Source organism: Stegodyphus dumicola, chromosome 2, assembly GCF_044657685.1.
Source record: "Stegodyphus dumicola isolate Sdum_Otavi_A_Nest chromosome 2, ASM4465768v1".
Taxonomy (NCBI): domain Eukaryota; kingdom Metazoa; phylum Arthropoda; class Arachnida; order Araneae; family Eresidae; genus Stegodyphus; species Stegodyphus dumicola.
In genome coordinates this window covers 131,754,674-131,767,403 of record NC_140769.1, presented here as the reverse complement: position 1 = coordinate 131,767,403, position 12,730 = coordinate 131,754,674, and the positions used below count along the sequence as shown (strand labels likewise).

General features: G+C 32.2%; 1 protein-coding gene across 10 annotated transcripts in view; it reads left to right on the top strand.

Annotated features, from left to right (window-relative positions):
- The window catches only part of LOC118184991 (sodium channel protein para-like), a 610,313-nt gene that overhangs the window by 523,112 nt on the left and 74,471 nt on the right, over positions 1–12,730 (top strand). For 8 of the 10 annotated variants that reach the window (XM_085811116.1, XM_085811114.1, XM_085811115.1 and 5 more), the window contains 3 exons: positions 1,010–1,214; positions 2,486–2,760; positions 8,157–8,330. In XM_085811116.1, the coding sequence (XP_085667242.1) occupies positions 1,010–1,214; positions 2,486–2,760; positions 8,157–8,330 (654 nt within the window). The remainder of the gene's footprint in view (positions 1–1,009; positions 1,215–2,485; positions 2,761–8,156; positions 8,331–12,730) is intronic. The other 2 variants (XM_085811112.1, XM_085811113.1) reach the window with 1 other exon arrangement.

Sequence of the window (12,730 nt, the reverse complement as noted above, 5' to 3'; positions counted from 1 at the left end):
CTTAAGTCTTAAAACTCAGTTCAACAACAGTATCACAAAATAATATTAAAAACACAACATATCTTTAGAATTTCCAATACATAGTCTCGCGCGCTGGAGATAAAAATGTTTTTTTTCTTCTAGCAGTACCGCCATTCCTAGCTTTGAAGTCGTTCAGTTTGTTAATCAAAAATTAGTTGAAGTTTTATAAAATATGAAATAGATAACAGAACAAATTCCGAATTCCAAAACTTTGGCTTTCAGATGCCCGTATTCGAGTGGAGGACTACGTTATTCAAAATTGGATGGCTCTAGGTACCGTCGTTTATTCACATTGAGAGAAACATACATATATTTGTGGCAACAGTTAGATTTATCGCATAGTAACGAGTTGCCATAGTAACGATAAGCTCATAAACATTGGAACGACAATTATTATTATATTTTTTACTTTTGAGTTTGCATTAGCATAAGTTTCTTTCATGTACTTAGATATTCTTAACTGGTAACTAACTAACCAAATAAATAAATATTTAAATACTAAAGGAGTCATATTTTAAATACTTATCTCTACCTTCTAAACATTCGTGCAGATTCTTCATTATTTAATTTCTTTAAATATAATGCAGGGCTCTAATGTTGACAAAATCTGAAAAGTGGAAAACCATTTATAGTGAACCAACGCAAAATGTCAAAGCGAAATTAATAGCCATTCTGGGCAAATTGCCCCTTTGAACTAATAAAAATTTGTACTTTGGTTAAAAGAATAAAATATGTTACTACGTGTTAATTTGCGAATAATGTTCTATGGATATATTCTTTATTGAAGTTCATATTTTCTAGTTTCTTTCTTTTCTGCAAATTTTTCTAGTTTTTATAACTATTGAAATGTTATTTTATTTATTACTGTGCTTGTTTTAAACTAATAAATAAAAATTCATATTTCTTTTTATATTTACAATTGTTTAAAATTATTTCTGTATATAATTGTAATATTTCTCTTTAGTGCTTTCATCTAACCGATTAACAGAAGTTGTTTTTGCAGGACAAGGAGATATTTGGCAATAAGGTCCATCCTCAAAAAGAGATCGAGGACAACCTCAGCAACAAATCATTTAATGGCTTCAAGGACAAAGATGTTATAATCGAAAAACCGTCCAAAGAGACTAGTCGCTCTTCACAGTATGGATCAGATGATGAGAAGAAAGATGCCAGCAAAGAAGATCTTGGAGAGGGTGAGAACTTCAACTATTTTAAACTCACACATTAAATTGAAAAGGGGTTTACTTGTATACGAGTTTTTTACATGAACTTAACGTTTTAAGTTCCATATTGGAAATAATGTTTTGTTTCAAAAATCGGAAGAATTGAAATTAATACCGTGCAAATTAACACTTGCTTAACGTTTAAAGATTTGAAAATTTTCATTCTTAGTTTATTTGATAATTTATTTTTTCTTGCAATTTATTGTCTTATTTACACGTATATTTCTTCACTTCCCATAGTTTAATCTGCAGCCTTTTCAGCTTATAATTTAGGAACTGCTTGCTTATTCTGGTGGGCAAGGTTCTAGAGTTAAGTTTGTACAGAATCGGAGTTCAAAGAAAATAACATTGTAGAATAGTTAGTTTTTTTGATGCAAAAGACATCGAAAATGAGCAATCTAGTAGCCAGGACTGGGAACTGGACGTCTCCAATACGTGCCGGTTGTGCTATCGTTACACCACGCAGAAAGGAGGAAGAAAATACCTTATATTCTCCCCATTTTAAAGGGCTACTTTTAATTACGGGACCCAGTTCTGAATGAATCGTTTGATTTGGTTCTAACAGTTCAAAACGTCCTGAAAACGGGATTTATCATCCATGCTGCTTTTTCCATCTTTAAATCTTTTAAACCATTTCTGGGCAGTCCTTACACTAATGGTGTCTTCACCATGTACACTATTAATTTTTAATCTGCAAACCTGGCAGATTCACCACACAAAAATAAAAAATGTAGCACAGCACGTTTGTACTGATTATCTATATTCATCTTCTATGGGTACTAAAATGCTTTCGATAGTTACGAAAGTTGATGATGAACTAAATAATATGTTAGTCAAACGATGGCAAGTTTCAACAGGTTCAAAGTTGTATTGTTTTAGTAAATGCGCCATAAAGAATTCCATGCATACTCTTAATGCGCACGAACGTATGGACTGACCCGATAATTTTAAGAAGTGGTAAAATGTATTTTGATAATTTTTTTCATGTTATTAAAATATGAATTTTTTTAATTGAATTAATTTTTAGATTAATTTCCTCTTTTAATGTTGCTCTTATGCATGGTTACTGGAAAATAACTAAGTAATTTACAAATACTGCTCTATTATAAAGCTAAACTTTGAGATTCGTCATAATATTTAACATATGTATTATCGTTGTTATACTGTGCTTGAAATGTTTAAGAATATTTCTAAGGATATGTATTATTTCTGTGTTATTATAATAATTGGAACACTTTCAGATGTTATGGCTGGGACAGATATTAATCCTCAAACAGAAGGTGATGTCGACACAGATAAGTTGGAGACCACGACAGCTGACGTAATAATCGCTGAATATCCCGCAGATTGCTGCCCGGATATTTGTTACAGGAAAATCGCTTGCTGCGCGGAAGAAGCCAATCCGGAATTCTGGGCGAACTGGAAAGAGCTGAGAGGCAAGACGTTTATACTGATAGAAGACAAATATTTCGAAACCGTTATCATAACTATGATTATGATAAGTAGCCTGGCCCTGGTAAGTGTGTATTTAATATATACTATAGTATATATATGTTATTTTTAAGCCATTTACTGTTTATAACATATTGTTTGAAGGGGAAAACTGCGTTCACTTAAGTTATAAAGTTTAATTTGAATCAACTTTCTTCCTTCTTCTTGCTTTATATTATCCGGCTCAGATAAATTATTACCATCTCAATTTAATATATAGAAAATGACCTTCAGTAATGCTGTTAAGAGTTTTGTACTTAGGTAATTTTAGTAGAATTATAAGTAAAACTGTTGAATTTCCCTTGTAACATAAAAAATCTAAAAAAAAAAAAGGTGTGCCAGAAAAGAGGGAGCAAGTGCATTTTACGTTGAGTAAATGGTTATCTCGGTAATTTGGAGAGATATCGCCAAGCTGACAACGGTTTTGGCAACTTATTTTGCCTCTATGTTATCTATTTATCTTTGCCTGCTCTGTCAATTTATGTGCGCAACCTGGAATCAGCAAGTCAACTACACCGAATTTTTCCAGAACAAGTGTGTTACAAATTTTAAATTTTAAAGTAAAAAACTTATGCTTGGTAATAAATGCGTGCGATGAGTTGCGAGAGATAATGGCGCTGGTTCCAAAATAAAACTAACTAAGTTAGGCCACACAAATATTTAATTATTTACATAAGGTAAAAAGTTACAAGTTAGGTGCTCTATTAGCACAAAGTGGAACGAGGAACGCACCATAGGTCCGCTGCATACATTCTTCAACAACCAACTAACTAAATTTGGCTCCTCTTGCTGATCCTTGGAGGACGCTATATTAAACCGAATATTACGGCCCCGACTGAAACAAGTTTCAATAATGCCATAAAAATTTACAATTAAATTCAAATTTAGACATGTATATGAAATACACAATGAAATGCAATTTAACACTACATATTTTAAATACAATTCAATTCAGTAGCATATAAAAAAAAAAAAACGTTACACATAAAAATATTACACTTGCACTAAATGAATAATGTCCATCCATAATATAGAAATTTTATATTTGATAGTTGTCTGGTATGGGCAAAATACTTAATTTTGTGACAGGCCTTTTAAAGAGACCCTTTGCCGTGCGTACTACTCGGACTACTCTAACTCTTTATGATATCAACCTTATTAATACTAGCAACATTATCAATTATTCATATGTATGTCTAAATTTGAATTTGATTGTAAATTTTAATGGCATTATTGAAACTTGTTTCAATGGGGGCCAGAATGTTCGGTTTAATACAGCGCCCTCTTGCGAGAGGAGCCAAATTTAGTATAGTTGGTTGTGAAGTCCTCAATTTATAATTTAAAGTAATATCAGTTCCATTTAATCCTGAAATCGAAGCGAAAACCTTTGTTTTTCTTCGAAATATAACCTAGCATATACGGTGATTTAATAAAGGTAACGTAATTCAACAGCAATATAAAAATGCGAAAAGGAAATCGAATAGATTTGCTGCGAGTGTTTAAAAAGGAAATCTAGTGCCAGTCTTTTAATTCAGCTTTTGTTTACAGTAAAAAGACGAATGTTTTTCGAGTGCTGACGCTTCAAATCATTCCAATGCTTTCAGGGTTATCTTAATCTTTTATGCTTTTATGCGAATAAATTCTTTCGCAGCTATAGGATTAAATTTACAACTGAAGAAATTTATTTTCACTTTGCGTAACTGATATTTTTTCTTCATAAATTGGACCTTAAAAATGTAACACTATGATAGGAAAAAATATAAAATTTAATGATGTTAGAAATTTGAATTCTAATAATTGAGTAAAGTAAGTAAAGAATTCTTAGATTTTTAATTATTTTTAGGGAAGGCTATTAAGCTAAGTTGTTATATTTTTGAAATTGTGAATACGAATTTTATATTTATTCTAAAAATGAAGTAGATGTAAAAAATAAGTGAAATTAGTACAGATAAGTATTATTAAAATATCGTAACTGCATGTTAAAATTTATGGATGATTGTGTGTTAAGTGTAGAGTATGTTGAGGGAGTACTGATTCCTAAACAGAGGACTGTAATTACCTCTGTACAGTTGTTCCTTTTACCCTTTTACCTTTTTTTTTTTTTTTTTTTTTTTTTTTTTTTTGTTGCAAGAACTTTCAGTATGGTAAAAATCAGGAATTGTAAAAGAAAGAAAATAACGGTGAAACCATAATTTCTGAAACTTTACTCCTATTACATGGTGTTAAAATATAATTTATCAATATGGAAATTAGTATTATAAATATTTATGTGCATTTAATTATAAGTAATGATTATGTAAAAGTTTATTCTGTAATAACAATAACCTTCCCTGAAGAATTATGATTATGTGAATTCACAAACGAAAAGACTTTTGGACTGAAATGTTCAAAAATTCAATAGGACTCTAAAAAATTAAGAATTTATTTAAAAAATTGACATTTATAAATTATACTTTACGGGATCAAAATTTTATGATTTGTGTTTTTTTTTTTTTTTTTTTTTTTTTTTCCCCACATTTGCTAGTGCGTTAACGCTTTTTCCTTAAAAATACTTCTCTGTCGCTTCGCCTTTTTCTTCTTAAAAGGGGGATATGTAACAAAAAGAATCTTATTAAATTAGCAACGTAAATTTCTCTTTTCTATTCTAAAAATAGTAACACCTCTCTGCACTGCGTCATTTCGAGACCATTCTGTGTTATATGATTCTTACATAATTATGGCCATTCTGTGTTATATGATTCTTACATAATTACATATTTGGGCCCACCAGCGGCCGAGCGGTAAAGACGCTGAACACTGGTAGTTCGGTCTGAGGTTCGAATCCCGCGAACGGGCTGGCTGCATGGGCGTTTTCGTGGTTTTCCCCATGTGTAACGTGTATACGAGCCAGTTTCCCTTAGAAAGTCCTCCACGAAAGGCATCCCTCCCTTTAGGCAGATAGCCCTGGTGTGCTTTGCCATAATTAAATACATCAACATCATCATCTACATAATTATGATGATGTAAATGGAAGTAAAACACGACCAGCCAATAGTAATTTTACAGCAATATTAACTGCTCAATCAAAATGCTTTGAAAACCAAAACTAACTCAGTCTGACTTGAGATTTCATCCTGAACATTACGCACTTGCTTTCCTCGCTTTGGCCTAGCTACAGTGCTGTCTGTCTACTACTACTTTCTTGCGACAAAGTTATCAAAAATGTAAGCCCTTTGGAACAGACACATTTAATGTGCCGACTTATGTGTAACCGCTACATGTTGCTGAAAATAAAATTGAAGATTAGATATGCCTTCGCCTTCAATTTCCTAGTCATTATGGATCAACACATATACGTCATCTAAATTCCTAATATATTGCATATATGTATATACACAAATCTGTAACACTATCTCTTCGCTTAGAATCAAGTGTAGTCTTGCAAAACAAACCTCCCTTTTTTTATATAATTTTTTTGACTACACTATTTTTTTCTGACAGAAATGTTGCCCACGGATCTTCATGAATTTATTGATGTGGCCTTTGGGCTGAAAGGTTGAAGACCCCTACTCTAGAGTAATTAGTTATGTGATCCATATTATAATATATTATTTAAATGTCCTGTTTTTATGGACAAATTATGATAAGTTAATATTGTGTCAAATATATCTTCAAGTATAAAAACAATTCATTTTCAGTCAGTTCTTTATGCCGCCAGATGTAATACCACTGAAAGTATTCATGCAAAGGAAAATCGTTTTTATTTCCTAAATAAAAACACTCCGAAAATGAAAATGTTTATGAGGCATGTTTTTTTAGATGACTGGAATTACTAATTTGCTGATCTAAATAAATCTGATGTGGGCACCACATAACATCCTTGTATTATAAGGTATTTTTCCCGCTTTCCTAGCGTCCTTCGTGGTGTAGTGGTTCTGCACGCTGGGCCGGTATTCCAGAGGTCCGTGGTTCGGTTCCCGGCGAAGGCGGTTGCTAATTTTTCTTCTCTCTGACTTCCCAAAAATCCTAATGTCTCTATAGTATGACCTATCAAATTATACATATTTTTGCTGCATTTAATTTAACCTTAATTCTTCGAATTTCATTAGAGAAAATATCTTTATTAAAAATTTTTTTAAAAATGTAAAACACAAAAATACAGTTAAAAAAATTACAATTAAAATTACATTTTCTACGCAGAAATAAGCAGTTCTGCCAGTGGGCAAGTAGGCAGATTTTTTTCGGTGTACAAAACTGAAATTTTAATTTTGGTCTCTTCGGCAAAAAGACACCGTTTTGGGGATTTTTTTTTTTTTTTTAAATTTTAGAAGTACCGCTCTTATTTTTCATTAAAAAATAAAAATATATAATAAAAAACAGCAAAAAAAATTTTGAAAGCTTTAGATTTTGTATTTCGCCAAAAGGGGCGTTTTTTTCTAACGTTTTGTGCGTTACCTTTATTTATTAAATATCATATTCTTTGCACTTAAAACATGAAATTCAATTCAACAACAATATCACAAAGTAATTCAAAAATAGCACTTCTTTAGAATTTCCAATACACAGTCACGCACGCTGGAGACAAAAATATTTTTTTATATACAGTGTTGCCATTATACGCTTTGAAATCGTTGAGTTTGTTAATCAAAAATTCGCTAAAGTTTTATAAAATATGAAATATATAGTAAACCAAATTCGAAATTCTGAATTTGGTCTTCTAGATGTCCATATTCGAGTGGAGGACTACGTTATTCAAAATTTGGTGTCCCTAGGTTTTTCGCAGTTCGAGAAATAGACAGACATTCCTCAGGTTCTTCATTATTTAATTTCTTTATAATGGATGACTCTAATAGCTGACTGGCAACAATTTGAAAGTGAAACACGGTTTATAGTGATCCAACGCAAAATGCCAGAATGAAATTAATAGCCCTTCTGGGAAAATTGGCCCTTTGGGCAAGTAATAAATATATATAAAATGAAGTGACTACTTCATATTCCCCAAAATCAAGGAACGAAATAGTATATTATATTAATTATGGTTGACGAGTAATGCCAATATTGTTAACAGACCATTCTTATGTTCCCTATGGGAACGTACATGTTGCTCTCTAATGTATTGTTTCTTTGATGACATATTCACGGCCCCCGTCGTCCTTTCTCCAAAGGGTTAATAATTTTTAAGCAGAAGTTTTATATTTATGCAATAAATGAATGATGACTGCACAGAACTATTATGAGCTCAGGATCCAAGATTCCAAATTCATGTCTCTGTAGAGAATGCATAAGTGTCTCTAAAAATACATACATGCTATATATCATATCTATTTCCTCGTTTAAGTAGCAGATGTATGCAGTTTCTTACAAATATCGATAATATTTTTCAAGTTATTTTATATTTTAGACAATTTAATAAGGCATTAAATTTGTATTTTATTTTAATAGGCGGCAGAAGATGTAAACTTGAAGTACAGGCCTATGTTGAAAATTATATTGACGTATATGGACAAAGTTTTTACCGTCCTCTTTTTCTTCGAAATGTTAATTAAGTGGTTAGCTCTTGGTTTCAGAAAATACTTTACGAATGCCTGGTGCTGGCTTGATTTTGTCATCGTCCTGGTAAGAAAACTGGAAATATTTTATGCTTCATTGTTTTTATTACATATAAGCAATATAAAAGTCATGCATTATTTCGCAAATAATTAAAATTGACTCTGTTATCTCGAGAAGTAATTTATGTCGCAGGCAATATGATATATTTTCCAAGAAAATTCCATACTGTCAGGCAGATGATTTTTTAACATATTTTATTGCAGTTCTATTTTGAAATTGGTATTTCGATAATTCGATATTAATTCAATCTAACAAATAACGAATAATTTCGTTATTAAATCTTATATTTTTTCATATATTCTTCCTTGAGTTAATTTTAATCGCGCCCTTCAGATAAAATACTAAGTCAATCACCCATTATAAACTAGACATCCCATTGAAGCGTGAGGGTTTATAAAATGCTGCTCATCAAAATCAAAGGATAATCTGAAAAATTATGATCATTAAAATTTCGAATCAGTGTCCAGTGGTGTCATTATGTATGTTAATTAGCTACACCTGAACACAAAACAGGACTTTCGCGCTCAGGTTAAAGCATGAAGCATAAAGATTAGGCAATGAATATTAGGCAAACGTATTACGCAATGAATAAATGCTGGAGTTTGTGTATGTGGTGTTGTTTAATATTAACGTGTCTCCTAAAAGTGATTAGTACTCATTAGTTAAGATTCAAAGGCATCATTTAAGTGAATTGCAAATGTGGCGGTTTATTGCTAAGTTCGAGGGAAAGGGGGAGCAAACATAGAGGAAGGTCGTTCAAGATATTCCTCGAAGTGTTATATCAAGAATATGTACAGTCTGTTTATCATAAGAAAAGCTCTCACCAGTTAGTCTGCAGCTGTCTGTTACCATAGAAATGAGCCTTGACCCAGTTTCCATAGAGGTGTCTGGAAGGTTTACTTTTCAGTTTGCCATCTTGGCGCATTTAAAGATGAATTTGCAACCCTTGGTTCGTCCCTTTTTGAAGTACACTATCTCTGTTGCTATAGCGACCACCACATGCCAGACACTGTGGAGAGAGCTACTCTTCTCATTGACAGATAGTAGCTGCTTTTGAAGCAATGAATCAGTTAGTAGACCATCTGGTGAAAGACGAATCCGAAGACCGTTTACTGTCAGTGTCAGCTAAATAATCGTGAAGCGACAGCAAGAGAATTGGTTTTAGACCTTCAAGATATCAAGGAACACGAATCAGTCGCTGTACAATTACACAAAGTCTTCAAAAGGTAGGACATTACGTGAGAAAACTATCCAAGATTGCGGGGATATCGTAAATTCGGGACAAAAAAAAGATAGCCGAAGTCATTCATCAGTCTTTTATTCACATCACTATCCCAATGCAGAGACACAGAGAAAAATTACTCTTTACACATATTTAAAAATATTAATAAATTTCCAAGATGTTGACACATTCAGAGACCACAAAAATAGTCGTGATTGAATCTGTCACACCTGTCCTCGGGATACAAAATCTCCACCTCTTTAGCTCGTTCACGAAGCTTTCAATACTCTCTCATACAGCCACAACATCGAACACTCTGCTCGCGCAAACTAAGTACCTCGGATGAATCTCGTTGCCACCTAGGATTACGGAATACTGTCTAGATTTCATTACAGTGGTTTATATCCCACTCATTTCGTCTTCGAAAGCGATCCATTTAAGATGGCTTCTCATCTTATTCAGTGGAGCTAAAAGAAATGAGAACGTGCACGATTCCAGGTATAGTTTTTGAACTATGATTTTAGATTAATTTTGATTTAGAAGAACCGAGATATACATAACTTACTTTTTTTTTGTTCATGAAACATTTCTTTTCCAATTAAGTGATTTTATGGTTTGGGGTAGACTCATCAGAAATCATCGTACCAAGCTGTATATATTTGATGTAATTGTTCCCAGATATGCTGACGAGATCTTATAACTCCGTGTAAAACTGTTTAGGGGTGTCGTTGATCAAAAATTTTGATAATGTATGGCAAGGCTCATTCTAATCGAACATCTGTGTGTCAGAATACGTGGACACAAAAGATATTCTTCGAAGAGATTTATGAGCATGCTTACCAGATCGGAACCCTTTACACATGTGTGACATGCTTTATACCGCTAAAAAGCAACATATTAAATGTGGACCTTCCAGCATCTGAAAGGTGGACTTTCAGAAAGTGGCGCGCAATTCCACATGTCTTGATCAACATTTGAGTTAAAGTAACACGCCAAATAATGGTTATTGGAGAAGTTAATCAACAAGAATCAACGTAATTTATGAATATTAAGCAGATTATTGTTGCTTTAGCTCCTCCAATAATCATGATCAACAGTTTGGTAAATTTTACGACATGAGAGTAGGAGTTTTGCATATCTGTAAGAGGTATTCATATTATACAGAGATTTGTTGCAAAACGGGATAGATCATTTTCCACCTTTATAAAGTTCCATAAATTTTACTAATTTCTTTTTAATAAACAGTAGCTAAGATTTACTTCTGTTAATATTCTTTAATTTTGATGAGCAGTGTGTAATATGAAATTAGAAAATGCAAATTAATTTTACATCATAAAATATCACAAAGTTGTTCCAGTATAAATTGGAAAAGTTTTGATTATGTAAAAAAAGGGGAATGAAAGTTTTTTTAATATGTAAATGAATTAATACGCTTTAGTTATTTAATTTCTATTAATTCTCAATTTTCTTAAACTTTTTATAGTTTCAATGCATTTTTTGATATGACTGTCAATATATATTATTAATGTTACTACTGACAATTTAACTCTGTAATCTCCGTAGTAATATCAAGTAATGCTTATTTTAAAGTATGTATGAGTATACATCAAGTGAAATGTATAGAACTTCCAATTTCAATGGAATTCGAAACACAACTGGAGAGCTATTAGTTTGAATAAAATTTAATTCTTCTAGTAATTATTTTAGTTCACTTCCTGAGCAATAACATGTGACTTCCTAGATATTTCAAAGGCCTTATTTCAAATGAAAGTTTTGAGTGAATAATAAAAGATCTTATCTTGTCTAAATATTCGACATATAGTAATAACGTCATATAGGAACAATTAATTTTTAAATAAATTTTTCTCAAATTAATAATTAATGACTTTACTAGTAAGTAAAACTAGTGTCATATTTTATATAAACAAATAAACCAAGTTTGAATCGTCACGAATTTGAGTATAATTGACAGAATATGAGAATGACAATTTTACGCACTGCAAACAATTGCACTACCGATATTTAAACTAAGTTTAGTACTCTATAATAATCTCAAACAAAATAATTCAAATCCTGCATAAGTACATAAACTGAAAAGATAACTGTTCAAATACACCACTTTTAAGATATTCTAAATCCAGCTATTGTTAAATATGCAGCCACGAACACAACCACCTAATCGAAGGACGTATTGAATTCTGACTATTGCGTTAGTATTTTGTGGCCCACGTTTTTTTTTTTTTTTTTTTTTTTTTTTTTTTTTTTTTTTTTACAAAGCAGTATGCACTCTGCATAGACCTTGTGTGAAGAGCTTCAACCAAGTTGACCTTGTTGAAACCAAAATTTAAGGTGAAAAAGAAGTCTGTCGAACATTTTATTTGCCTCAATGATCAAAGAGTTAATTTTGTTAAAATTTAGAAATTTGTTGCAATCCAGAATTTGTTGTATCAGCACCCTTTTTATTGGATCATCTGAAATTGAATTCTAAAATGACACTTAACGGGGAAAGTATTATCTTTATGAAAGATGCATCTTTCTTGTCACTAAATGACTAAAAAAGATCGAATTATCAACTGGCGTCGCAAATGGTTATTATCTAATGCAGATCCTGATACATGTGCTCCATTTTATGAAGCTCTACTACCATTCTGAGCAATTATGCTTATCAGATGGCCAGATAGGAAAGTGCTTAGTGATTCTGACTGACGTATTAAAGGGCCCGAGTTCGAACCCCGAAGGAGGCCTGGATGTACATTGTCAGTTTTTTTCATAGGCGATAACAATGGTCTTCTATATGCCTTCATAATAAAATGGCCACCGCTTCTGGACTTACTAATGGTCAAAGCCTAAAATGGCTAGTGCCCGCCATAAATATATAAAATAAAATATTCTTATCAGATGGCTCGATGTGCTGTGCCAAAGGTGACAAACAAGTATGGTACCTGTTACCTTCACCAAATTGTAGCACTTCATGTAATCCTGATACATGGATTAACCCCTATCTTGTTCAAAATTCTTTTCATGTATACTCTATATGCTGTAGACACAAAGGTAGCCTCTTTATCTTTATGTCCTGTTTCCAACAGGTTATATTTATGGGGACAATGGTCTCAAACTGACTGCACATGGGAAGCATGCGACTTCCAAAGCAATTTTATGGTACCTTCACCAAATTGTAGCACTT